Here is a 26,317-nt window from a genome sequence, read left to right on the forward strand (position 1 = left end):
TNTCCCCCCCCCCCCCCCCCCCCCCCCCCCCCCCCCCCCCCCCCCCCCCCCCCCCCCCCCCCCCCCCCCCCCCCCCCCCCCCCTCTCCCTCTCCCTCTCCCTCTCTCTCCCTCTCTCTCTCTCTCTCTCTCTCCCCTCTCTCTCTCTCTCTCTCTCTCCCTCTCTCCCTCTCCCTCTCCCTCTCTCCCTCTCCCTCTCTCTCTCTCCCTCTCTGTCTGTCTCTCTCGGAATCCATCTCTCTCTCTCTGTCTATATTCATTTCTCGGTGACTGAACTGCGGGCTGTTTTGAAGGCAGGCGATGATGATGTTCAGCAGCTTTTTTTTTAACGTGATTCGTTTAGATATTCGCTGAGCTTTTTTATCCCCCCCCCCCCCCCCCCCCCCCCCTCTTCTCTTCTTGACGTAGCTTCCTCTGTACATCAGAAGTAGTCTTTGCCATAAAGCGTTACAATAATAACAAGAGCACTCCCTCTCGCTCGCGTCGCTGTCTTTGCAGTGTCAAGTGATTGTCCTTGGAGTCAGTTTGTGTTCCAGTGCGGCAGTGAGTCCGCGTGCAGACCTGACACCACCCACACCCTGAGCCCTGCGACTTCCACTCGGCTGAAAAGACCATAAAAGTAACAAACGCCCTGACGGCCAACACTCCAAAACAAGACATTGATCCTCTGTGCTGGTGCTGCATTCATTGTCCAGCCCAATCCGTGCACTGGTAATAGCCTTCAAACGACAGCTGTTGTGCAAGCGGGTGGTGCATAAGCACGGACACAATAAGTCCATTGACATGGATTTGTCTTGGTTAGTTGACGATAGTTTGTCCTTAAGAACTCCTTCCGAAAGGCAGGTGAGGAGGAGGCAGCTCAGCCACACGAGACAGACGAGTGCTGTCCAGGCTAAGCAGGGAACCCTCCAAATAGACCGGTGGTGGCATTAGCCTACTTTTCATCAGCATGGCCAGACGGCACATTACCTCCTGATGTCAACACGTATTATTCTAAGCTAGTTGAACCTGAGCAGCACCGAGAATGGTCTCGTTCCTGGCATTGGCCAATGAGAACATTACCTGAATGTGCTGACCAATAGGATTAGCTCCTTTATGCCCTGACCACTAAGACTGGTCCCTTCATGCCCTGACCAATAAAAACTCTCACACAAGCCCTGACCAATAAAAAACACACAAGGCTCAAGGTAAACAGTGTAAAAGGGATATAGCATTCCAACCGTAAAAAAAACAGCAAACACAACAAGAAAAAGCCTGCATTCAACACTTTTTAACAATCAAAACGTCAATTAAAGTTGATGAAACTATCTACTAACAAGGGAACCTCTAAGACCAGAGTCCATATGATGGATTTTTCTCAGACCGTCGGTAAAGCCTGCAAGAGGGAAATAAAGCTTGAGCGGTTTTCTCCAGCCCACAGAAGCTACTATTACACCCCTGAGCCCAGCGTTGTAGTGAATCACACACGACTTCCCATATTGCTGCAGCTCCTCACTACAGGCCTACAGCAGAAAACACCAGAGTACAGCTGGAACCACAAATAGACCTGCAGAACGGTATTGTGGATATGGTGGCATCTCTTCTTAGCCTAAACCATGTCCCTCCCCATGAAGCCAAAAGGTTAGACGAGGCTCCCGCGGTCCGATCCACCCCGTTGGGACTTCAATGAGCCGTGGACTCTTTTTTGGAAAAAATATTTGCGGAATCGGAAGTGACTGATGATCTCAATTGACTGCGCGGACCCCACCTGATCAGGGTTAATGAACCCTGTTGATTAAAGTGTGTGGGGGGGGGGCGGGGATTACCGTATATGCTAATATGAGAATGTGAACGACGACGATGAGCGGAAAGCGTTGGCCGGTATCTCACGCCCAGGCAGGGAATTCAATTGCCCTTTAAAGCGGGATGGGAAACGACTTCTCCTCTCCACATCAACCCGGGCTTCATATAATCACCAGTGCAGCCGGTCCTGTAATTGTTTTCCTTTCACCGCTGTCGCACACGACCACCGTCGCCAAAACCTCTCTCCATCGCCGGCACACCGCAGGTCATTCAGCGGGCGCGCAACATTTGCTCCCTATTCTTGTTGCAATTTGAATGACGGATCGACATCCTCATTCAAACAGTGTTTTCCATTTGGGTTCCAACACAGACGCGCTAAAGCTTTTACAACAGCATGAGCGATAGCCGGGTTAATTCGCCTGTTGACTTTATGTTTTTACAGAGATATGAGGGAACTCAATAATGGAATTGAATCCTAAAATACTGTAAAATGAACGCTGTATCGAGTAAACCCAAAAAGGAAAGCGTCAACTGCACTTCCGTACAGAAAAACAACACTACACCGTGCCAAAGTCAACAAGAAAATTTTGACTTTCATACGCATCCGACCATACCAGAAAACACTACCGCAAGATATCTTCCATGCTAATGAAGGAGTTTTTCTTACCCGTCATAAATATTTGGCCTGTTAAGCCCTTTGAAACAGTAATGGTGATAAGGGCTACACAAATAAAATTGAATTGAACTACATTACCCAGCATGCAAAGCCCCGGCGTACCTCTTTGGCCCTGTCCAGCTCGTTGTGCACCGCCTGCTTGGAGATCTCCACCTCAATGATCTTCTGCCGCAGCGTCTCGTTCTCGTCCTCCGCCCGGCTCCTCTTGTCCTCCACGCTCTCCAGCTCGTTGTGGAGCCGCACCGACACGTCCTTGGCCACCTGCGGGCACCGAGGGGGGGAGGGGGTCAACACATGCACGGTCACCCCGCTCCACGGGGGGAGCGGGGTGACCTATGTGAACTATATAGTGTGAACTATGTTTACGCCACAAACACATTTATTCTACATACTATGCTAATACCTCATGCTTAGCCTCTAGCCTCTAGCCTCCATTGTTAATCTTCACAATTGTATGCTTTGTACATTTACCACTTCTGGGCTGTAATGCCAACATTTCCTTTTATTCTTGTGTTACAGCTTTACAATTTACGAGCTTCAGTAAACAGACTCAAATACAGAATCCCGTTCTCCTTGAGCCATTGAAGTTCATGTTTGACTGACAACTGGATAGTTAGATGTTCATCTAGCGAGAACCTGCGAGCACGGAGCGGACATCACCTCACGCTAGGCCTGGGCGATTTGGCCTCAAAATAAAATCACTGATTTTTTCAAACCAAACCCGATTATCGGTTTTTAAATATATATATTTTTTATATATATAAATGACAAATAGATATATTTTTAAAGTTTGGATTTTATTTGAAGAATAACAATGATTAACAAAACTAAAATCGATTACACATATCTCCCACTCTGCTGCGTGCCTCAGTTTGAGAAGTTGGAATAAATGTGTTGTGCTGCTGCTTTTGGTTGCCGGTCCAGACTTTAGGGAAACTCTACACACTCACTTTTTTCAGCGCATGCTGCCATGTTGATATTTTACTTTTGCTGAAGTGGAGGGAGCGCTACTTTGAACTGCGGGACCGCAGAGAAGGGGAAGTGGTGGCGTAAATAACCAATTAAAATCACTGCACCGCACTTGCAATTTTATTTTAATTAAAAAGAAATCATCCTAAATCATAAATTCGAATTCCGAATGAAAATGTATTAATCCCAGCTCTACTTCACACGTGGTCACCCCGCTCCAAAGGGGGGGGGGGAAGACAGTAGAGCGGTCTTTGGTTCTAGTATGTATCCTAAATACAGGGCCTCTGCTTGACATGTCCTTTGGTAGGGGGCTCATCTCAGCGTGGTGAAGATAAGAGGGAGGGAATCCACTGGTATGCGCGGTAGGTGCGTAACACAAAACAACACAACACAGTCACTGGTAGATATATTTGGTTTGTTTGTTTGTTGAGCTGCACCTTTGTTGGTGAACTTGATGATGCCCTGTGTATTATGCGCTGTGTATAACAGAATTCAGAAAGCACTTTGGTAGTATTATGTATCCCCCGTCTGCACCAACACAAATACAAAAATAGAACCATTCAGATTCACAGATCAGAAAGGTTGCAGCCTGTTTAGAAGCCTCTGCTTAATGACCCAGTGTTAAAGTAAGCACAGACAGACAGACAGACAGACAGACAGACAGACAGACAGACAGACAGACAGACAGACAGACAGACAGACAGACAGACAGACAGACAGACAGACAGACAGACAGACAAGACAGAGTGACAGACGAGACAGACAGAGTGACAGACAGACAAGACAGAGTGACAGACAGACAAGACAGAGTGACAGAGTGACAGACAAGACAGAGTGACAGACGAGACAGACAGACAGACAGAGTGACGGACGAGAGTGACAGAGGGACAGACGGTCAGAGACAGACAGACAAGACAGACAGAGGGAGACAAACAGGACAGACAGACAGACCAAGACAGACAGAGTGAAAGAGTGACAGACAGACATGAAGACAGGACAGACAGATTGAGACGCATAGACAGACGCAAAGACAGCCAGCCAGCCAGCCAGCCAGCCAGCCAGCCAGCCAGCCAGCCAGCCAGGCTACCTTCAGGTCCTGCTCCAGGTTGCGCAGCAGCTCTCCGTCCACGTGGCCGGTCTGCGCCGCCCGCAGACCCTTCTGCTCCGCCTTGCGCAGGCGGTATTGCAGGATGCGGCAGTTCTTGTTGGAGCGGTCCAGCTCCCGCCGCAGCTCCTGGCCCTGGTACACCTCCTCCTCCAGGTAGCTGTCGCGCACCTCCTCCATCTCCGCCCGCAGCTCCTCCATCTCATCCTGCAGCAGGGAGGAGGAGGAGGAGGAGGAGAAGGGAGGGTGTCAAGTAGTTGAGAGACTGAGGCCGTGTCTCAATGCTTCCCCTTCCCATAGACTTGAGCCCTAACCCTAGATTTTGCGCGGTCTTGCGAATGGGGTAGGGTGTCCCAATACTTAAGGGGGCCAGGGGGAGAGCTGTTTTTCCCTTAATATCAACCCTTGAACCCTAGCCAGCACGGTAGATGATTTGCAGCTAAGGGCACTCAAAGCAAGTGTTCTTGTTAAGGGGAGAGAAATGGGACTGGGCCTAAGACATTCAAGGTTCATCAGTAATGATTATGGAGTCATAAGAGTTGCATTTGCTCATGGCCAACCTTTTCTACATTTGGTGAGTAGAGGTGGTTGGCTCACACAACGACACAAGGGGATTTGCACTCTCTGACACTGTGATTCTACAACTCTACAACTCCACAACAGAGGTAAATTGGGGATCAATCTGATGAACTGACTCTCCTCCTACTATCAATGTTAGTGGAGGCAACAAGCCCATACTGTAAGGCTTGCACATCGGATTGCATCATGGGATATTTTGCTGCCGATACTCCGACAACTCAAGAGAGTTTAAATACTGTATATGCATAATATATAGTATATAATACACCGTAACCTAGGCTACTGAAAATGTCGTTTTGCCACATCGTCTAGCATGGAAACCCCTGGCAGTTTCAAACATAATGATGCCTCCCTATAAGGACTAATCAAGTTATGATTCATTACTGCTTGCAAAATGTCAGCGGTCATTGTAAAGTCACAATGTACCAGCCTTATAGTGACTTAAACGCTTTCCCAGTGGTCTTTAAAGAACCCTAGCCTTATATTACATTGTAAACCCTTAAAATAAACTAGGATGAAGACAATATGGTTGGATTAATTATTTACTCAGCAGTTTAAACAGTCTCTTTACACCTTAAACCTTATTGAGAATCCAGATTCTGGGAACTTGAGGCAACCTCACACAACCTTTCTCGAGGTAAATATGCAAATTGTATGTGGCTAGGTTTTCCATATCCAAATAGGGATGTCATTAGTGATTGCTCCCATCTACTGTAGACTGTTTAATACTTTTAGCACATCACCAACTCAGATCTCATGTCTGGTGAAACGAAGAAGCTACAGTGGAAGAAGCCAAGACTTCCTGGGAAGAATCTCTTGAATAAACAATTAATTACCATAAATACCATGTTAAATACATCATTATAGACTTCTCCTTGCATGTGGATGACGGGTCAATTTCAGAATGTAGGTTTTGATCAAAGATCGATGTGTGTAATGTGCGTGACACTGCAGAAACAACAAGCCAAGATGCACCTTCAACATCACACAACATTCCCACATGTTTAAAAACGCATTAGCTAGGATTAGTGTTGCTGGGACTTCAGGATGTAAGCATATCATTATTGAATGGATTAGTCCACATCAATATATTTATTGAAGTGGACTAATCCATCTCTGCTACTTCTCAGTAGGATGAGAAGACCATAGATTATGGTAGTCACAAGGCTTGGTTCACCCTTCAAGTTATCAATATGAAGTGATGTTACGCATGTTACCGTTTAGTTACCGTTTTTACATTGAAACTGAATCCTAAATACGTTTTTTTTAAAAGGTCATATTTCTCTATTCCAAGTAAGTTTTATGTTGGTGAAGTCCTACTTAACATCTTTCATGAAGAATGAACATTCAAATGTGATGAACTGTGATAAACAGGGCATTGTGAAAAGCCATACAGGTACACACATAATAAACAAAGCTCATAAAAGCTACCTGTAAACATTGCTCATTTGAATTCAGTGTAGATCTGACTTAATGCTCAAGGTAAAATTAAGAGCCATAATTTGAGTTTCATTTGTTAAAAATGCCATCCGTCACCAATTAGGGAATGAAATGCTCTACTAAATATCTGTTCTGGTTGACTGCTTGCCTGCCTGCCTCTGTACGAGACAATTACAATTTTAGACAGCTTTGGAATCACTAGACCAAACAGGGCATCTCTTCCCTGATAGGTTTGTGAAACCGAGCCTCAAATATTAACGAGAGTCTCCGGAGAAGATCAGTCAAATTTAAAGCATTCATTAAAAACAGAGTGCAATGTACAGTATAACTAAGGGAAGGAGTCAGTGAATCAAAACAAATCAGTTGTTCTTCTGAAACAAAACGATGTCAGTGTCATCCGTGGAAGGCCCCGGAGGACTCAAGCTTAATACTTCAACGCACGGTTAGATGGATCGATGTAACCCTGGTTACGGCAGCAACACTCAGAGACAAGAAGAACAATTTTATTTTTTTACTGTTTGTCCATTTTGTTGTTTGTCAATTGTACTGTCTGTTGACTGACCCCATGAGCTACTGGATACAGGAATTTAATCAATAGATACATAAAGTAGGCCTATATATCTATATCCATCCATCTACAGGAAGTACCACTGTTCTTCATAGTGTTTGTCTTCATCATTCATGTTTGTGATTGTGTGCGTTGTATATATAAGTTCATCAGCGGCAGGAAGCCATCTACTTGTGGCCGTCTTTAAGTGCGACAGTGTGTGGGGCTGGTGGTTGAGACGAAGGACGACATTAATCACATGAGATGGATGCTGCTGACGGTAGGAGTGCTGTGCCGCCGTGGACGTCTGTGAGGGACAGTGTAGTGACTATGTGTGTGTGTTTGTGCCGTCTTGTGGTGTAGCACGTTTTGTTGCCACCGTTTCAGTGAATCACCCGTCCCGTCTTTTGGTTCACCTGTGGCTTGCGTCTGTAAGCGAGGATTGGCTGATGAGTTAATTGTGTTGATGTGCGGGGAAATGTATTAATTAGATAATTGGGTATGCGTCATTATGTCAATTGCCTTGTCAGGTGGCAGCTGGTGTCTCAGCAATTCCTTAGTTTAATTTGATTCATGTTATGTTGTACGAGCAGTAGGCCTACATTTATAATGCTTTACAAATTACTTTCATTTTTCTTGGAAGATGAGATGGAAGTGGACAGTTTTCTGTCAGTGTCAGGGCTGTTATCCCTAGGCGTTTGTAACACACAGCGTGACTCCAGAAACCCACCCACCCACCCACCCACCCACCCACCCACCCACCCACACACACACACACACACACACACACACACACACACACACACACACACACACACACACTCTACATTAAATGCATGAGACCATGAAAGATAATAATCCTGAATACATCCAAGAGAAAGAGTAATCATAAACTCATCATCGTTTGTGTCTGTGTGTCCCAGCTGTCACTTTGACAGCGAAGTGTGGAACTGTTTGATCCAACCCCCTCAAAAACACCACGCCCACACTCACGGGGGACACACAAACACACAAACACACAAACATCTGTGGTTTATCAAGTTCTATGAGGGAGCCTTAAGAGAAGAGCTGGCAGAACTGACGAACTGTCTTCTATGCGCACCAACCAGATCAAGGATGGTAAATCCAAAAGTGACATGAATGCTTTAAAAATGCTTTAATCTCCTCAACAAACATTGCTCAAAGAGGTGTAATGTAGACATTAACCCGTGGACATCAGATGGATGAAGCCATGTTTGTAACCCTTTTGAAGAGGAAGAATGCGAAGAGTGAGCTCAGCACCATAACCCACTCTGGGAACAACGTGTTCACATTCACTACCCAAGCACGTCTCCAATCTCGATCCCTCTAGCAAGGATATCCCTTGAATTAATAGTGATAGGCTACCTGCTGATGTGTTCAATAGATGTAGGCTGTATTCCACACACTCAGCGACGGCCCCGGGCAAGCTATGCATCAGCCAGAGGTGCATTGAGGTTATCACGGCATTAGAAACATAATCCTACAACTGCATGATTCGATGTTTTCTGTGTGCTCAATAGGTGCATAAGCCTACATCCTAAAACGTTTTTTTTTGCGTTGTAAAATCCCATGCAATTCGAGATCAGAAGAAGTAGAATAATGTGTTCTGGCAGGTAGCCTACAGCCTACCTTGAGGTAGTCGTTCTCGGAACGCAGGTCTTCAATTTCTCGTAGTAAATCGTCCTCGATGAAACGCTTCGCGCCATGGTGTTGCAGTTTGAATTGTGCGCTTGTTTTCTCCTGCTCGCATCGCTCTCCGTGTGCACCGCGTCCACCTGAACCAGACTGCGCCTGAGCCATGCCTCCCTCGGCTGCAGAGGCAGCCTCGACTGCTTGCGAATGAACAGCAGCAGCAGCATCAGCGACTGCCTCAACATCCCCGGCAGCGGTCTCTGAGGACGACTCTGCCTGCAGCGGATTATCAGCCCCTACCACCTGATCCCGATCGCTGGAGCCCGTCCCGGATTCCGCGTCGCTGCTGGCGGCCGCGGCCACAACTTTCTGCTGCTCGTCCGAGAGCGGCTCCGACTGACAGTCCGACAGGTCGGAGCTGCTGTCCGTCTGGCTGACCCTTCCGCCATGGGACGAGCCGGTGGGAACCCGTATAGGAGATCCGCCATAGCTAATGGGGCTGAGTGAGATCGAGGCTAATTTCCCCTTCTTGCCTTTGGCGAGGACGGGACTGCTCGTGGCGTGCTGCTCGGGTCGGCCACCGCCTCTGGGCTCGGGTGAGGGTGCGTGTGGCTGGGCCTGCTTGGTGCCGCTGCTGGTCGCCTTTTTTGGGGTGGTAGACTTTGTGATACTTTTCACAGTCACCGTCGTTTTGTCCTTCGCTACAGTGATGTGGCGTCTGGAGCTGCGGTTGTGGTGGGCGGCGGAGGAGGAGGTTACGGGCGCCTGATGCTGCTTGCTGAGTTTAGGGGACTTGGGAACGAGGGCAGGTGGCTTGGAGGAGCGAGAGTGCACATCCTTGAGGAAAGGTCTCGCCGGGGAAGGCGCTCTGTTCAGCCGCTTCTTCTCAAGCTGCTGGTGGCTTGGCGGCTTGATGATGATGGTGGTTGTGGTGGTGGTGGTGGTGGAGTCGCTCCCAGAGCCGTTGGAGCTGTCCATTGTACACCGTCAACACCGGCGGGAGACAGGGGGGTGACGACGAAGACGATCAATCCACCACACCGGGGAAAATGTCTGTCGGTTTGGTTCCGCAGCAGCAGCAGAAGAAGTAAAGCCTCGTGTAACCACCTTCCCTCGTTGGCTCGGGACACGCATCCTGCGCCGGTTCAGTTAGTCCATCGCGTCGGCATTCACCAGGTTGTCATTGGAGTCTCCTCTGGTGTGTCCGGTGTAGGCGACTGCAGCTCCGCTCTCACTCACTACCGTGTCCCCGAGGGGAAGGCTGACATGCTAGAGGATTTCTTTGGAGCTCTGAGGGACAGGTTGCCTCCGCAGTCGCGACGGGCTCAGGTAGAAGAGGGGGAATACGCTACGAGTAGTATTTCAGTTCAGGCCCGCTTCTCTCTTGGTGTACGATTATCCATTCTTCTTCTTACGATTGTCCATCTCTCTCACTACCCCCACCACCGTCCCTCCCTCCTACCTTCCTTCTGTCAATCACTCTCTCTCCGTCCCAGGCCGGCCCCCACCACTGTCTTCTCCTATCTGACATGCAAAATCTGCAATCGCTGCAGTCTGAGCTCGAGACGTCCGTGTGAAATCGGCGAGGCGCATGCGCTCACAAACACGAGCTCACACCCCTCTGCTCTCTCCACGGCGGCAACGGGTCGGACACGCCTTCGTCCGTGTGCGATAATTGGATGCTCGAGACGCAGACACGTGGAGAAGGAGGATGGATGGATGCGTAGAATGTGGCATTGAATACAAGTCACTTTCGTGTAATAAATATACATATTTTTTTATTTCCACTGCATTAGTTTAAAGAATGCAACAAGTTAACACCACATATTTTCAAACTTGCCATTAGTTAAAAAAAAGGTAACATCTTTAATACAAGTAGGGGACTTATTGTAAATGAAACATGTTAAAATATATATATATATATATATATATATATATATATATATATATATATATATATATATATATATATATTATCCCCAAAGTCGTTATCTTAGAATGGGTGTTACTGTGTTCCATGGAGTGCAAGTAGTTTTCACTTTAAAACACTTATCTGTCTACTCATGTGACCATCCTAGATAGATTGTGTGGTCCAAATCTTTTTTCAAAAATGAATGGAGCAAAATATAGCTCGGATAATACTGCTTATTGTGTGACATAACAAGCTTATGTTGAACATTTTAAGGACAGTTTGACAAAAAGCCGGTAGGCCCATGTTCAAATAAATCGAGGGTACGGGTAGTAGATTGAACGAGTGACGATAACACATTTGCCATTGCTGGTGCTTTGGCACATATACATCACACACCTGCCCATCTATCCAATGCTAATGTTGTGGGCTACACCTTTGTTTACAACGCTATCTCCGCTCTGTTAAAAGGGTCCAGGGTCATGGGTGTCATCGCCACTAGTTTAGTCCTACTACCCGTGGCCTCGGTCATAAAAGGAGCAGATCCATAGTTAATGTCACGAGGGACACCTGTGTTTGTCTTGGCATGACTCCTCGGTTGATTGGGGTCTATTCGTCAACTTGGCCTTTTACCCTAAATTTAAAATGATAATGTTACATGACATATAACACAGGCTTTATCCACCCTGACGGGAACATTCTGGGGACGTAAGGGAACTATTCAGCACAGCAGGATAATCTGAGCATACCCAAAGCAAAGCACTTTCCTCATCTTTATACTTGGGGAGGGTTGACCATGAGGTCTTGAACAAAAACAAATGAGGGCACTGTATCAACTAAACAAAATACCTATTCTTAAAATCATAAGAATAGAATACTGCAGGGCACGCTACGCATTCAGTTAAACACAATTGAATAATGCCTAATACATTGCCATAGGGTTAGCAATAATTCTTGAGAATTATTTCAAGGTTAGCATGGCTCACAAACTCAAACCATCTTCATGGACCAATATTGATGAGGATACAAAGGATGTATGAGAAAGAGCTCCTCTCTCTGGTCCAAACTAAAGCATACCTTCAAACTCTTTCTTAAGATATTCTCTCCGTATCCTACCACATGGCCTTCCCGCGATGAGATGCATGTGTTGGTACAATTTAGGAGCCACTTGACGATCCAAAACAATGATCATTTATGATCAAACGTTCCTGAGTCACTCAAAAATACAGAAAAGGCTCTCTTGCATCTCGAAATGTCCCCTTTTTTGCGTAAAAAATATTAGTAAGAAGCAGGGAAAAAAACAGGCACTGCTTTTGTTTGTTTTAGGTTGTTTAAAAAAAAACACAATCTTTCCTGGAGACTACATCACCCAGCTGTCCTTGCTTTGCCATTACCTTCAACAAGGAGGGGATTAGGCGACTTACTTGGCCATGTGCTTTACTACTTATCAGAAATGGACTTCCTTATTCGACCATTTTGAAATGTCAGCTAGCTGAAAGAGACTGTAGTGCAAAACATCACAATTAGTAACAATGGAACTCAAGCCATTCCATAAAATACTTTAAGGCAATCGGTTCCAAATGAGGGAAAAAGAAAAGCATAACACACAAAAAATACTATCTTACTGAAGGCCATGCATATATTAGCATTAAAATCCTGCACCTCGTCATATTAAAGAGTCCAGTTATTGAAGGAGCCCGCTAGTAATATCTCATCATATTTACACCATCGATCTAATTTTCAACTACAAAACGTATGTGCTTTTCCATTTTGTGCATCGTTCTGAGTCTTCGTTGGTACGAACACAAGTTTTACTCCAAAACAAAGCAGTTGTACCGAGGCCTAGAATTGTCCTTATTAAATGGTTATAAAGTGTGCTTTGTATCTATCCCTTTTTCCCCAGCGGGTGCACAGTGGAGACAGAAGGGCGGCCAGGGGTGGTTGTTCCTGGGCACGTCGGACACAAGAGTGTAGCACGAGGAAGTCTTACCCCCCCCCCCTTACTGCTACAAAAAACAACATCAGAAGACCACAGAGAATGTAACGACTGACCCCCTCTCAGAGCGAGGGGTTCCCCTCCCTGGAGCCCTGAGGTAGTCTGGGGAACTCACGGGGACGACCACCACGGAGGCGCTGCTTGGTGGAAGCAGGTGAAACACAAGTTCTGAAGAAGGCATTAGTGAGTGTGTTTTAGAAACCTGTTAGAGTGTATTGTTAGAATATTGCGGTAGTGAGGGCAATGGAGGGAGGGCAGGTGGGAGAGGATTTATGTACTATGAGAAACGCTTCAGACGTCCAGGTGGCAGTCGTGTGCTGCCATCTGGTGGCCAGAGTGGTACACTGCATTCCCACGATTTATTTGTAGTGATGCGGGGTTGGAAGTGGGGAGGGGCGAGTTTGGGGGTGCCGTCTGGCCCCTCAGCAGCAGCGCATGCGTGGCGGCGGAAGCTCTGGAGGCACTTCCGGCTCAGGCTGCAGAGACAGGATACTGTTGGAAAGCTCCCTGCTTGGCATTTCCAGAGGCATCTGTTGCAATCGGGGGAAACCAATGACAGGAAGTTAGAATGACTGCATGTGATTCCAAAGACATCTGGTCAATGTAGTGGTCTTATCCAATGGACTCCGTGCGACACTGTTAAGTGAAGCAGTGCTTTAATTGCTGTTTTGAGCTACACCTGTGTTGACCCTAATAATCACTATAGTCACGGTCCAAATCGTGCGAGGGATGTTTCACGTAATGTGGCTGATGTGAAGCCAGACCGGTGTTCTTCAAACCTTAAGGTTTAGGGATCTGCACCAAGGCGGAAAGGTTTTGGGAAGTGACACACATGTTGATCATGGAATCACTCAGAAATAGGGAGCCTATCTTGGAATTTGTCTGAACTTCTCTTCCCACTCATTTCACGGGTGACTCACTGGCGACTCTGAAAATGACGGGGAATTCAGCCTCTCCCAGCTGCTCTGCCCAATTATTGTTTAACTGTGGCGGTTGTATGACCAGGGTCCAGCCCCTTAAAGCTAGGGCCGTACTAAACGATTTTGAAGTCCGATTTTGAGGTGGTGGAGAAAAGGTGTTGGCACCAACCTTACTAAGAATGTCATCCACCAGCTTCAGGAAGATCTCGTCCACATTGAAGTTATCTTTGGCGCTGGCTTCACAAAAGCGCATGCCACTTATCCGAGAGGCAAACTGTTGAAACAAAAAAAGATTTGTACCAAAAGGGCCCACTGGTTCAAAATGAATCTGATTGGATTACGTAGATCAAATTTGGAAAAATGTCTGGTCAAAAAGAAAAAGAAAAAATCTTAAATCAGGTTAGATCTCATAATTCTTTGTCTTTGTTAGATCTGGATCAGACCTTCAGAATGTGTTGTTCAAAACATTTACTAGGATTGGGATAACTTTGGTCTCAAAAATCTGGATAACCCTGACCCCAGAGGAAGGATGGATTCAAGGAGCCTTTCAGGAACTCTGATCATCTTTATTTTGTTAGCTTTTGGACAACTAATTGATGTGGGTGAGATGAGGGGTCAGACTGTTAAAATAAAAAGGAAATGAAATGGGATGTTTGTTTTGTTTTATTGTTTGGTTTTCTGTCTCATCAAATAATTACACTTTTAAGATTAGAATAGTCTTCCGAGCAAGACTATTATATTCACACATGATTTGATAAAACCACAACTCCTTGTCTGTCTGTCTGTCTGTCTGTCTGTCTGTCTGTCTGTCTGTCTGTCTGTCTCACCCTCTCGGCCTGCTGTTTGGTGACGATACGGTCCGTCTCACAGTCCAGCTTGTTCCCCACCAGGAGGAGCTCTGCTTCCTCTGAGGCGTACTGTGGCACAAGGAGACACGCAAAGGTCATCACATCTTGTCTCCAGTCAAGAGAAAACACAGAGGTGGCGTTAATGATTTGTTTCACCAGGGAGCCGTGATAAAAAAGTCTATGTCGGGGCAGTACGGCTATCGTGTTTGCAATGGGCGTGGGTGGGAAAACCAGTTCCTTTTTCCTTTCAAAAAGGAAAAAAGGCATACGGTTATCCATAGTAAAAGGTAAATAATTAAGTCACAGCGGGCAATGTACGTTCTAGACAAATATAGATGTTAATGTCAAATACAATCACCTTGAAAATCAATCAACATTTATTTAGTTCTTGTTCTTATTTTACTATAGTTAAAAACAATGCTTATGTGGATATAATACAGTATGTATGAGGTCCTATTGGGTCCCTGCTCACTTTTGCACTGCTTACTGAACCTGTGATACTTTTTCGTGGGCTATTTACATCTACAGGCGGCTTAGGTAGAAGTATGATATGTATTGTTATTGACTGTAATGTATGGACCTGGAAAATCGTAATAAAAAAAAAAATGGAAAAAATTGTAAATAAAGGACTAAAAAAATGCATTCGTTTAAACATGGTAATTCAACATTTTGAATTCTTCTATAGTTCCACAGTTCTTCCGCAAGCATTTAATGCAATGTACCTTATCTATCATTTTCATCCATTTGGGCAGGTCTTCAAAGGTCTCCTGCTTGGTGATGTCATAGACCAGCACTATCCCCTTGGCCCCTCTGTAGTAGGCCGATGTGATGCTGTTGAACCTCTCCTGGCCAGCCGTGTCCCTGCAGCAGACATACGCATGCAGTCAGCAAGCAGGGGAGTGGAGACTGTTCAATCCACATGGGGTAACGGCCCACATGGTTAGGCCAGTGAAGCAGTGTGGTGAATAGAGTATCATAGAGTTTGAAATCATTGAACACACCTTTTTTTGCATTGAATAATTATGATTCACTGATTCCTTTGTTTCTGCTTTGACTCTGAAGCATGTAAAGAAAAAAAAAGGACAGACAGACAGACAGACAGATGCGGAAGCAAGCGACACAAAAGTGCAGCAGACTAAGGTTAAACTCAGATACAGTATGATTCATCCCAGCAGCGGCAGTCTGAGTTGGTGCAAAGTCATGAAGCAACACGCACTGTGTTGACCATACTGTACCTTTGGACAGCCTCTCTCCCTCCCCCTCTGCCCCCGCCACGCGAGTCAGGGTCAGGCTGTGTTTCACGCGGGAGAGAGCCGTCGGAGGCCGCGTCACCCGGCCCTGAGCAGCGAGTGTTAGGGTGCAGCAGCCGCGGGGAGAGATGGGTTGGTCACCTGGTTGTGTTGACGACGTTAGTGAAGCAACATGCACGATGAGACACATTCAACGAGGTCCCCCCAAACAATACGCAGGCAGAGGGAGACAGAGAGAGGGACAGAATGAACGAGAGAGAGAGGAAACCAAGGGACAGAGAGAGAGACAGGAATGGAGAGGCGCCAGTTTAGCAGTTTAGCAGATCGAAAACCCCAAACCAGATCTAGTCAGGGCATGTTATTGTGTAATTATGTTATGCATAATGTTATTATGTATTCCTACAAGTGCTCACATGTATGACTGTTATTAGTACAAGTGTCTTGGCTTAGTGCTAATAGCGGTTTAAGAGTTGACATTGCATTTACGATTGCTTCACTTTTCTATTGCAAAGAGATTATGATAAATACTTAAATAGCACATATAATATTGAGAAAACTTGTTCAAATACCTATCAAAGTAACTAATCCTGACCCTGGAACAATAGGCTAGCTGATCCGATCCACTAACCACACTGGCACAAGAGGAACAAGATAGTGAGGGGCACAGAGTTAGTGAACGGGACAAACGCATTAGTCCGACAGTAACGACAGTTTTCCCTGAATGTTTGCGAGCAGCCGAGCATTGTCCACACACAAACACACACGCATGCACATCCTTTTGAACCCAATGCCCTTTGGGTTGTTCGTTAGCATAACTGGAGCTGGGAGACACTCAACCATGCTGCCGGAAGTGATTCTCTCTGACTGTAATGAGTGTCTCAAGATGCCATTAACAAAGTCCTGTTTTATTTAGGTCATGAGACTTTCTCGTAGTCGGACTAGAGAACAGACCGCAGAAAAAGATGCAGTCCGAGAACAGTGGCTTTGCATTGGTAGGCAGCAGGGCCAAGATGAGTATGCCTACAGTGTGTGTTGCTTGGGAAGGACAGAGGGGGTGTGTCCTTTTGACCCGTATTTTGCTTCACATTAAACTTGTCATGTCCAGGTAGGCAAATACAATAAATCCATCAGCTAAAGTACTGGAAGTAAAGATATGTGCAATAGACTTGTGTAACTCAATATTTCTTCTATTTTTTTTGTTAATAAACCAAGTTCTGCTAATCTGAATTATTTTTCTCTTTGAAATATAAAACCATGTTTCATCCTAGCCAGAGAACTTGTTTTAATAATTAGTCCATAGATCATTTTATCATTTTTGCATGGAAGTGTAGAACTGAAAATCTGTATTGGTCCCTAGCAAATGGTATCACAGCGTACTCACCAGATCTGCAGCCTGATCTTCTTTCCTCTCAGATCCACGGTCTTGATTTTAAAGTCGACTCCTATGGGAAAAGATTAACTAAATAAATTAGAGTGGGCACATTTCCTGGCCCTACTTTTGGTCTTGGATTTGGTATTTCTGCTGCTGTAGTTCAGAGAGAACATTTAGTTTGAACATTTGTTTTACACTGACCTAGCGGAAGTTAAATTATCCAGAATTTTCTAATGTTTTGTTCATGTGCCATCGTCAAAGTTCAAATATCTTATTGATGTTTAGTTGAAGGATTTTGTCCTTGTCTCTTTGCAATGCGTTCTATGGGATAGAAAATATTTATTCTGCCCACATGGCTGGAGTTTGGAGTTTGTCACAAGTTTATGAAACGTTGTCAGTGATCTCAAATATTCTGGGAGTTGGGACACAGGGATGAGAGGGCACAAAATGGTGGACCCCTTTAACAGCTGCTAATCTTTGCACACGCATGCGCGTGAATGTGCGCGTGAGTTTGTGTGCATGCAGGACTCTATTTTAGGAATAGGTACTACTGAAGGCTGCTGTGATTGGAATGGTGTGTCCTAATCCACATGTGAACATGTTGTCAGCTGTCAGTAGATCCATATCTACTACTGCAGATAACCCAAGACAACAACAACTATCGTCATCAGATTTACTCAATACATTTTAACACCCAGTACAATAATACCTTTGAGGGCTGTGTGATGTAAACCATTACTTTTATTGGATTTAGGTGGATTGATTTCATTATAAAATCAAGTAATTCAATCCACAAGCAGAAGTTTTGCTTAATTTCATGTCAATCATACATTTTATTTTAAAGTTATTGTTGTTATTGTCATGTGTCCAATGACAATTCAATATTTCTGGTACAAATATTTACCCAGTTTAGTTCTGCTTGCAGTTATTTTAATATGGATCCAACTGCTAGAAGCAATATCAGCAAAATAACCTCCAAATCGGCAAATTACAGAATCCCAATTAAAGAGAAAGCATAGTGGTAAAACACAAGCACCCCTACCCATAAAACGATTGGTACAACAATAACTGCTACTAGTAGTATTTCAACAAAGTTACGTTTAAATACGTTTCCTTATGTAGGTGTTTAGTACGTATGTATTGTGTTTTTGTTTTGGTTGTCTGACAGTCTAGAATAACAGTTATCAATCATGCTATACGCCCATGTACCCGCAGGTGTAGAGACTGTCACTCACACCAAGTTAATGCTCATGTCAGTTGTTTTAATTTAAGCAGAGGTAAAACTATAATTCCTTATGTTGATTGTACAGAAGAAACAACCCCAGACTAGATGTCAGGAAACATAAATAGTCCTACTTCATATTGTCAAGCAGTTAAAAGTTGACACAATAAGGCAAGCCATCCGACTCTTACCTACGGTGGACTTGCACGCTTCACAGAAAGTGTCGTCTGTGAATCTTTCCATTAGGCTGGTTTTGCCAACACCGCGGGAGCCGATAATGATTATTTGTAGTTTAAAATCAGCGGGTCTTGGGGGGATCTTTCTGCGGCGCGACTGAGAACCCAAAGCTGGGGACGAGTTGGAAGAGCCCCCGCCACCAGCCCTCCGTTGTCTGTCATATCGTGGATCCATCAATAACGAAACATTTGTAAAAAATATATACTATAAAAAAAAAGCTAATCAAAACAATGGGGAGCCGCTGTGCTGACTTCGTTTTGAATCTAGAGAAGTTGGAGAAAGTTTTTCACTCGCAAATTGTTGTTCTGCCATTAGAGACAGGCAACCATCATTACGTCAGTGACCACACCATCGATGTTTCCGCTTCCGGCTATTTCCGTAAAAAAGGGATTGAGATTTAACAAATTTTCTTTATTTTTTATTATAAATCCTTATCCTTAATATTGTATAACATGTAACTAAACAAGATTGGCGTTATAAATGCAGTAGTTACTGACATTTACTAACCATTATGTAATATAATCTGCATTAAAAACGAAACTATTAGCATATAAAACATAAACACATAATCTTAGATTCGTTAATGATGAAACGGAAATAAACCCCAAAGAAATAAAAACGTTAATTTGGAAAATGATGCAAGGTATTGCGGATGCCGTCGCTCCTCTACGGCACCCGTAGTCTGCGACTTCCGTGACGTAGCAGCGCCGGAGATCCTTCCTTGTAATCCAAACATCGTCGCTGACAACATATTGCAATATAGCAATATTTGACATACGGACAAAACCTTACGAAATAGTGTATCGTTAACAACAGAATGGCGGCGCAGAAAATAAACGAGGCCCATGAGCATATGGCCAAAGCGGATAAATGGTAAAGTAGAATACGTTTGTATGATTATCAGGAAAGCTATGATTGAGTCCTAATGTCATCCGTAAAGGCCACTCTGCTTATTTTACCACCTGTCATGTACATCAATGGTAACCCTTTTCCATTATTTAACATGAGCGTGTTAAGAACTAGCCAGATCTTCCTGATCTAAGATGCTAGTGTGTTATGACTTACGTGAAACATATATGGTAAACAATCTTTAAGGATAACCAGGGTCCTGGATGATGCTTCGTGGCACGTTTATTCGATATAGAACCTGAGGCTAGAACATGGGTTCTAGATCGGTTATTTTCTATTCAACAAGTATTCTATTTGCAGCCTTAAAACCAGCCTCACTAAGTGGAAGCCAGATTTCGACAGTGCCGCATCAGAGTACGCCAAAGCAGGTACGATCCGTTCCGCATATAGGCGTCACCATCAGTCAAAGTGTGCGTTTGAAACTCATTGTGGATTTGTCTGGTTTTATCCTAGCTGTGTGTTTCAAGAATGCAAAGCAGTTTGACCAGGCAAAGGATGCGTACTTAAAGGAAGCAGAGTACCACACAGAAAACAAAACGTATCCTTAAGAATCCAGTTTAGAGCATGATTATTGATTTCCTCCCTTTTTCTGTCTCCGTGTATATACAATTTCTTAACTTGTTATTCAGGCTTTTCCACGCTGCAAAGTAAGTACATTAACTATGTTGTTTGAAAATAGGAAAAGTGGATTTCATCTAAAAGAAAATGAACCATTCTACAGTGAAATTTACCTTATTTTGTTCTGCTTCCAGGGCTATTGAACAAGCCGGAATGATGATGAAGGTGAGGGTTGTAATACAAATAAAAAAGCAGCAGTACAAATATGGATGCAGCGTTTACATGTCCTCTTTGTTTACGATGCTAAAGGAACAAAAGAAGATGCCGGAAGCCATCCAGCTCATAGAGAAGGCCTGCATGATGTACATGGAGAACGGCACTCCTGACACTGCTGCCATGGCACTCGACCGGGCTGGAAAGTGAGCTCATTAAGTTATTACATCTTAGATCCTATATCGACGGACACTAAAGGTACGACCATATTCACCTTCTAGCTGTAATATAATTCATAACCAGCAGTAGCAAATGGAGGAGAGTTTTTCAGTTTGCTACACCGTCCCAAATGCCCCAAAGGGCTTCTCATTTGGACATTGAAATTGGCTTTCTTGTCTATTCCCACAGAGAAATTATTGTCTTACCCACAGTAAAACACCACCAAATGCAATCATAAATACAAAGCTAAATGAGTAATTTATTCCAAATGCATTATAACCAAATGTTGCCAAAATCCTACAACTGTTTGAACCACATTTCCCATATGTGATCAAGTACTATTTATTTTAAATCAATTCAAACAAATGATTTTCCAAGATATCTCTACACCATTTTCTCCCTGTAACAAATAAGACATGTTTTCAGAAAGTCGTGGCACACTTTGCTCTATGCCAGTTGTATAGCAAAGAGTGTTAGGCGTCAGGGCTCATAGAATGGTGTTTGGTTTTAATTGGAAAACAAAACTAGGTTTAAAAAACAAATTTAGATATTCATATGCTGTGAGCAACTGGACAGGCTGGACAGGAGGTAGCGACAGCAGAGGAACATTATCACCCATTTTCTCACCCCTTTCTTTCTCTGCTGTTTAGACTCATAGAGCCGCTCAACTTGGATAAGGCCGTGGATCTGTATCAGAAGGCTGCCGGTGTGTTTGAGGTAGACAGCCTTCCTAACCTAATGATTCACCTGTGTTGAGGTGTGTTTAGTGACTGTGAGGCTAACACGGCGTTGGCGATGCCTTCTTCCTTCAGAACGAGGACCGCCTGCGACAGGCAGCAGAACTGCTGGGCAAGGCTTCCAGACTCCTGGTCAGAGTAAGAAGGTAGGAAGAAGAGGATTGGGTTAGAATGAAATGACCAGCTACCTACTAAACTTTACTGTAATATAGAGCATGGATGTTTCAACACAGATAGGTGCTCCTATAGCAGCTTAGGGTTGTAACAGGTGTTTGAAGTCTTATCCAAAAAGTGTATCAAAATGTGCATTTGTTTATTTTGCCTAGTACCTTAATTGATTAATTGACTCAATTGATAAGGCATTTAGTGGTGAATCTGGAGGTCTTACCATAAGCCCCAGGTGTCCTTATGTAATGTTTCATTGTTACCCTGTACGGCCCCTCCTCATCCCAATGTTTGCGGACAGGCTGGACGATGCAGCGGTGGCCATTCAGAAGGAGAAGAACATGTACAAAGAGATTGAGAACTATCCCATGTGCTTCAAGGTTGGTGGCCCGGGTTTGAGCCATTTCACGAACACATGCTGTTTATGAACAATATCCATCGTTTGAGCTTGATAAGCGAACCAATGTGGGCCAGTCATCCTGGAATGGTTTTAGTGCATCTTAAAACTCTTCCTGCCAATTTGACGTGATTGGTTTGGCTTTGCAACGTCGTAACTTCACTGTGATGAAGAAGTAGAATCAGTGGAACATTTTGTTCTAAAAGGAGAAGAATTCCATAGTGTCATGCTAACACGTGTTTTCTTTTAGAAAACCACCGCTCAGGTGCTGGTTCATCTGCACAGAGCGGACTACGTAGCGGCTGACAAGTGTGTCCGAGAGAGTTACAGGTACAGAACATGTTTGTGTGGGCATTACCTTTGTATTCCCAATGTGGCGCACTGTGGCCTTGGGGCCCTGTAGGCTCGAACAAAACATTTTTAAATAAATATGCCAAAGTCATGTTTTTTAACTACCTAGTTCCAGTAAGCTCTTCCTGAATATAAGAACATTGCCTCCCAACTTTTATAATCGGTCCCTTGACAACCTTTTTTATAACTGGTTGTCATGGTGACATGAACTTCTGGTGATATGAGCTGTCCCTGGTTTAAGGAAACCTAAAGTAAGGACAGCAGGACAGACGTACAATTTGGGGAAGAAACAGCCTCAGAGCGATGGGACAGGTGGACACCGACACGGCGGAGTTCAGCACTGTTACCAAGTCGTCTTACCCCGTCCGCGCGTCGGAGGACCCTAACAGGAGCCGTCTTCTTCCCACAGCCTCCCGGGTTACAGCGGCAGTGAAGACTCCGTTGCCATGGAGACACTCCTGCAGGGCTATGATGAACAGGACGAAGACCAGGTGTACCGTATCTGCAACTCACCTTTACTGAAGTACATGGATAACGACGTGAGTCTCCCTCTCTTGGAACCAGCCAGGCAGTACTTATTTAATTTGATAAAAAAGAAATGGGTCTAGTGGACTGTAATTGGACCCTTTTCACAGGTCATTTGTGACTTATTGTGTCCATACCGGTGCGCTGCTATTCCTCAAACTAATCGACCCATAGTTAAGTTTATGAGCGCCGGTATTGTTTTTGAGATTATGAAAAGGGCCCATACTGGCAGCGGCTAATCTATAACATAGGCATACACATAGCATATGTCATATACACACACGCATTGGTCTTCGCCTCGTACGTCAACTTAGCCGCCATATTTGAGAGGCAAAGGCTGTAAACAAATTAAACTAAAGGGGGGACGTGTTTTTTTTTGGATATAAAGCCCAATAATGTTTACATTTCTTTACTGATTTAAATTACTAGTTGTGATTTATATTTACATAGACTAGAGTTTATGGAAAAATCTCAAAGAAGTCTATTTCGTCTATGTATACAGTATATGTCTATGATTTAATCAGGAATTCTGCTATCACAGAAATGATACGGCACTTTCCAGTTAACTCTAACCCTTCCAGCCACAAAAAAAAATACCCATCTGTTTTTTTTTATGTTGCAATAAATGATAATAGAGGCAGTAGTGCAAATCCTCTTCCCAAACTTTCTCCCTTATGGTTGTTTTCCCCATGTCTATTTATTTGTTTGTTAAAGCAGTGGTTATATTATGCCCACATTTTCGTAACTGTTACCTAAGATGTGCTTAACAAAGCTGGCAGTGATGATAATGCTCTTTTTGTTTATTCCATTTGAGTCATGAGTACTGTAGTGACTGCCAGCCCTAAACCTTGTTTGTCCTGATTAGTTTTCCCCTCATATGACCAATCTAATCAAATAATACCTATACACAAAAGGTAACTCACTGATTACAACCATGGCATATTTCGCGCATACACAGATGTACCAATTAATGCCATAGAGCGTACCGGAATACACAAAATTAAAGAAAAAGAATTACCAACATAACATAAAATCAATACAACGTTGGCGTCCCTGATATTGGTCTTCAAAATGAATTAATGTTCAAACCAATTCAGAGTTCTGTGGGACAACAAGTAACAGGCCCATGGGAAATGTAGTCTGTATATTATAAATCGCTTCAGCTTCCAGTGAAGGACTACTGTCTCCTCTTTTGCAGCCTGGTTGATGCTGTTTACAAGGACTTTGGTCACTTTCAGAAGCTCACAATTAAGCATATTTGAATCAAACCCTAGTGCAGTGCGATTGTAAGGAGAACAGAATCCCAATCAATTTCGGCACCTAAATCAAAATAGAAAGGATTATTTTTATTTATTTCGATTTAGTATCGAAGAAGTATCAGTTTCATCAGATTTGGACTAGCCTCACTGAAATGACTTAATCATTGCAGCAAGGCTCAAACTTCAGGTTATGCTTTTATTGCTATCCTTCTAGTAGGTCTATGAAGGATAGCTATAAATTAGCAAGGGCTGGTAGGCTACGTCAGAAGGTGAAACTTGTAGTACTGTCAAATCCTAAATGAATTTAAATCGTAACCTAGCACTAATTAATACTTTGCTTCACCACGTCTTGCATCAGAAACGCTCTGGCATTTTCAAACATAACTGTCTTCCAATTATAACAAATAAATTAAAGATGAATTATAAAACAATGACCAAAACATTACCACAAATAACGTTCCTATGCTCCTATACTTTTTGAAAAACAATTCGAAATTGGGCCGTTCACTGCGATGAGACAACAAGCCCTGTGTGGGGTATAATTCCATCATAAGACCTAAATTGTCTTTCTTACCATTTTTTGGTAAGCTGGTTCTTGTTGTCCTCCAGTTGCGAACACAGGGTTTCACAAACCAAAAACAATTCGTCCTTCTTATATTTTCCGACTGTAGTACGCCAAGCTGGCCATCTCCCTCCGCGTGCCGGGCGGCGTGAGCAAGAAGAAGGTAGCGGCGGCCGCTGCGGCAGCAGGGGGCGCCAGTGGAGCGGCTGCCGAGGAGGACGACTACGCCGGAGGGCTGTGTTAGCGGTTAGCTCCCCGAGATGAGTCAACCCGCTCCAACACACACACACACACACTACACCCCGGCTGCACTTTCCCTCTTGTAGAAGTGGCTTCCAACCCTTTGCATTCCCTGATCATGATGATGATGATATCGTGAAAAAACCCAGATGTCGATTTTTCACATCTCTATTATTCAAAAAACAACATTGAAGCAAACTGCTAAAAAAAAATGTAACCCTCAAATCACAGCGGGTATTGCAGATCAGAGTTGGCAGCCTTCGATGTTAAATATAACCGAGAATTATTGAATGGCAATTTATAGCATTGAGGTGCATCATCCTCGGTCGTATGAAAATGAATTATATAAATAGATGTATACTTTGATGTCCGCAAATCTATAATAGTATATGCCAGGTGTTGTATTGACTATTAGTCGGTGTGAAACTGTGTGCTTTGTAAACTTTGCTGTACCATTGATATCTTCCAGAAGCTAACGTAGGTGTAGTAGAGCCGATACGTGTGTTGAAGTTTGTCGAATAGGAGTTGACGACGTATGTTGATTTTGTACAGAATTAATTTATTCAGTATTATAACTGCTGGAGGAGAATATCATAATGTCACTTTTCTTTTATCGGTGCATGTGTGGGGAAGGATGCAGAGAAGCATATTGCAATAAACAAATGTTTTGTGTATGGCAATGGTTATAATAATCACACTGTTGTTCTGTAGGACTTTAGAACAGACTATAGGACTAGTGCTCGAACCATCCTAGTCAGGGTCTTTTAAACTGTGGTAGACTGTTTTTGATTCGTCTACCTCAAAGTCTTCGTCACCCCAAGACTCCTTGTTTGGTGGTTGCTAGTTACAGTGGCTAAGGACAGCAACATGTGATTATGTTCTTAATACTAGAAACCGATGCTGTTGTCATGCTCTTATTTCTTAGTAACTCCATTTAAAGCAACAACTGCAAAACCTATTCCTTTTTACAGTGTGCGCATATCTTGATTTTATTATTTCTCAAACAAAACATTTTAATTGATTTCACACAAGAGCTACTTTCACATAAAACAGATAAGAACAACTATTTTTCAAGCTGATATATCAAAACGATAAAGGGAAGGTATACTATTTGTTTTGTATTTTTACGTTGTGCATGCCTTAAAGTAATTCAACCTCCTAAAGTCATTTGTGCTTCATGTCGTAATCGTCAATAACTAATTCCATTCATTATGTATTCAAGAGGCAGATAATAATCTGCTGGACCGGGTCACGAACTAAAGATTAGAGCGCACCAAAGTGTCTCTTGATCAACACATAACGACCGCAAGGCTTCTCAAGGAGCCTATTTATTTTTTATGAGGGAGAATGGTTGCTCTAATGTTCCCCCCATTGTTAAGAGTGACGCCCAGCGTTCCGGTCTTAATGCACATTGATGCGGTTTTCTTTGTGAGGCTTCTTTCCCCATAACTCTGGTGATGATGTGTATGTGCATTAGAAAGATCACAGGCTGGACTTGAGTATGTTTATGTTGTCATCGGTGTAAAATAAAAAGTTAAAGCGATCAGTCTATGCGTCTCGTCTATCACTTGCTATGATTTGTGATTGGGCTGATCTTTATTGAAAGGCCATTTATCATGAATGGTACATTAGTGAGACAGCATCAGGGACGTGCACAGGAATTTTGAGGGGCAGTTGC

The 26,317-nt window shown here is 43.9% G+C and overlaps 3 protein-coding genes across 3 annotated transcripts in view; 1 reads left to right on the forward strand and 2 right to left on the reverse strand.

The window, feature by feature from the left end:
• Window positions 1-10,337, reverse strand: part of mtcl1 (microtubule crosslinking factor 1) — a gene marked incomplete in the record, with an annotated part of 59,452 nt that extends 49,115 nt beyond the window's left edge. The window contains 3 exon segments of the mRNA XM_030364477.1: window positions 2,560-2,718; window positions 4,514-4,738; window positions 8,748-10,337. Of these exon segments, the coding sequence (XP_030220337.1) occupies window positions 2,560-2,718; window positions 4,514-4,738; window positions 8,748-9,728 (1,365 nt within the window).
• Window positions 10,338-10,512: 175 nt separating this feature from the next.
• rab12 (RAB12, member RAS oncogene family) lies at window positions 10,513-18,852 on the reverse strand. The gene is made up of 6 exons (XM_030363935.1): window positions 18,459-18,852; window positions 17,055-17,115; window positions 15,146-15,284; window positions 14,403-14,492; window positions 13,745-13,849; window positions 10,513-13,185 (listed from the first exon to the last, which is right to left on the reverse strand). The coding sequence occupies exons 1-6, from the start codon at window positions 18,676-18,678 to the stop codon at window positions 13,078-13,080; spliced, it is 723 nt and encodes a 240-aa protein (XP_030219795.1). The 5' UTR covers window positions 18,679-18,852; the 3' UTR covers window positions 10,513-13,077.
• A 333-nt stretch (window positions 18,853-19,185) lies between these two features.
• napgb (N-ethylmaleimide-sensitive factor attachment protein, gamma b) lies at window positions 19,186-26,182 on the forward strand. The gene is made up of 12 exons (XM_030363382.1): window positions 19,186-19,377; window positions 19,714-19,781; window positions 19,867-19,951; window positions 20,043-20,060; window positions 20,166-20,196; window positions 20,281-20,390; window positions 21,054-21,120; window positions 21,216-21,286; window positions 21,607-21,685; window positions 21,953-22,032; window positions 22,463-22,592; window positions 24,509-26,182. Exons 1-12 carry the CDS (start codon window positions 19,322-19,324, stop codon window positions 24,641-24,643), a joined length of 930 nt encoding a protein of 309 aa, XP_030219242.1. The 5' UTR covers window positions 19,186-19,321; the 3' UTR covers window positions 24,644-26,182.
• The last annotated feature ends 135 nt before the right edge of the window (window positions 26,183-26,317 follow it).

The sequence above is a fragment of the Gadus morhua genome, chromosome 8, assembly GCF_902167405.1.
Source record: "Gadus morhua chromosome 8, gadMor3.0, whole genome shotgun sequence".
NCBI lineage: Eukaryota > Metazoa > Chordata > Actinopteri > Gadiformes > Gadidae > Gadus > Gadus morhua.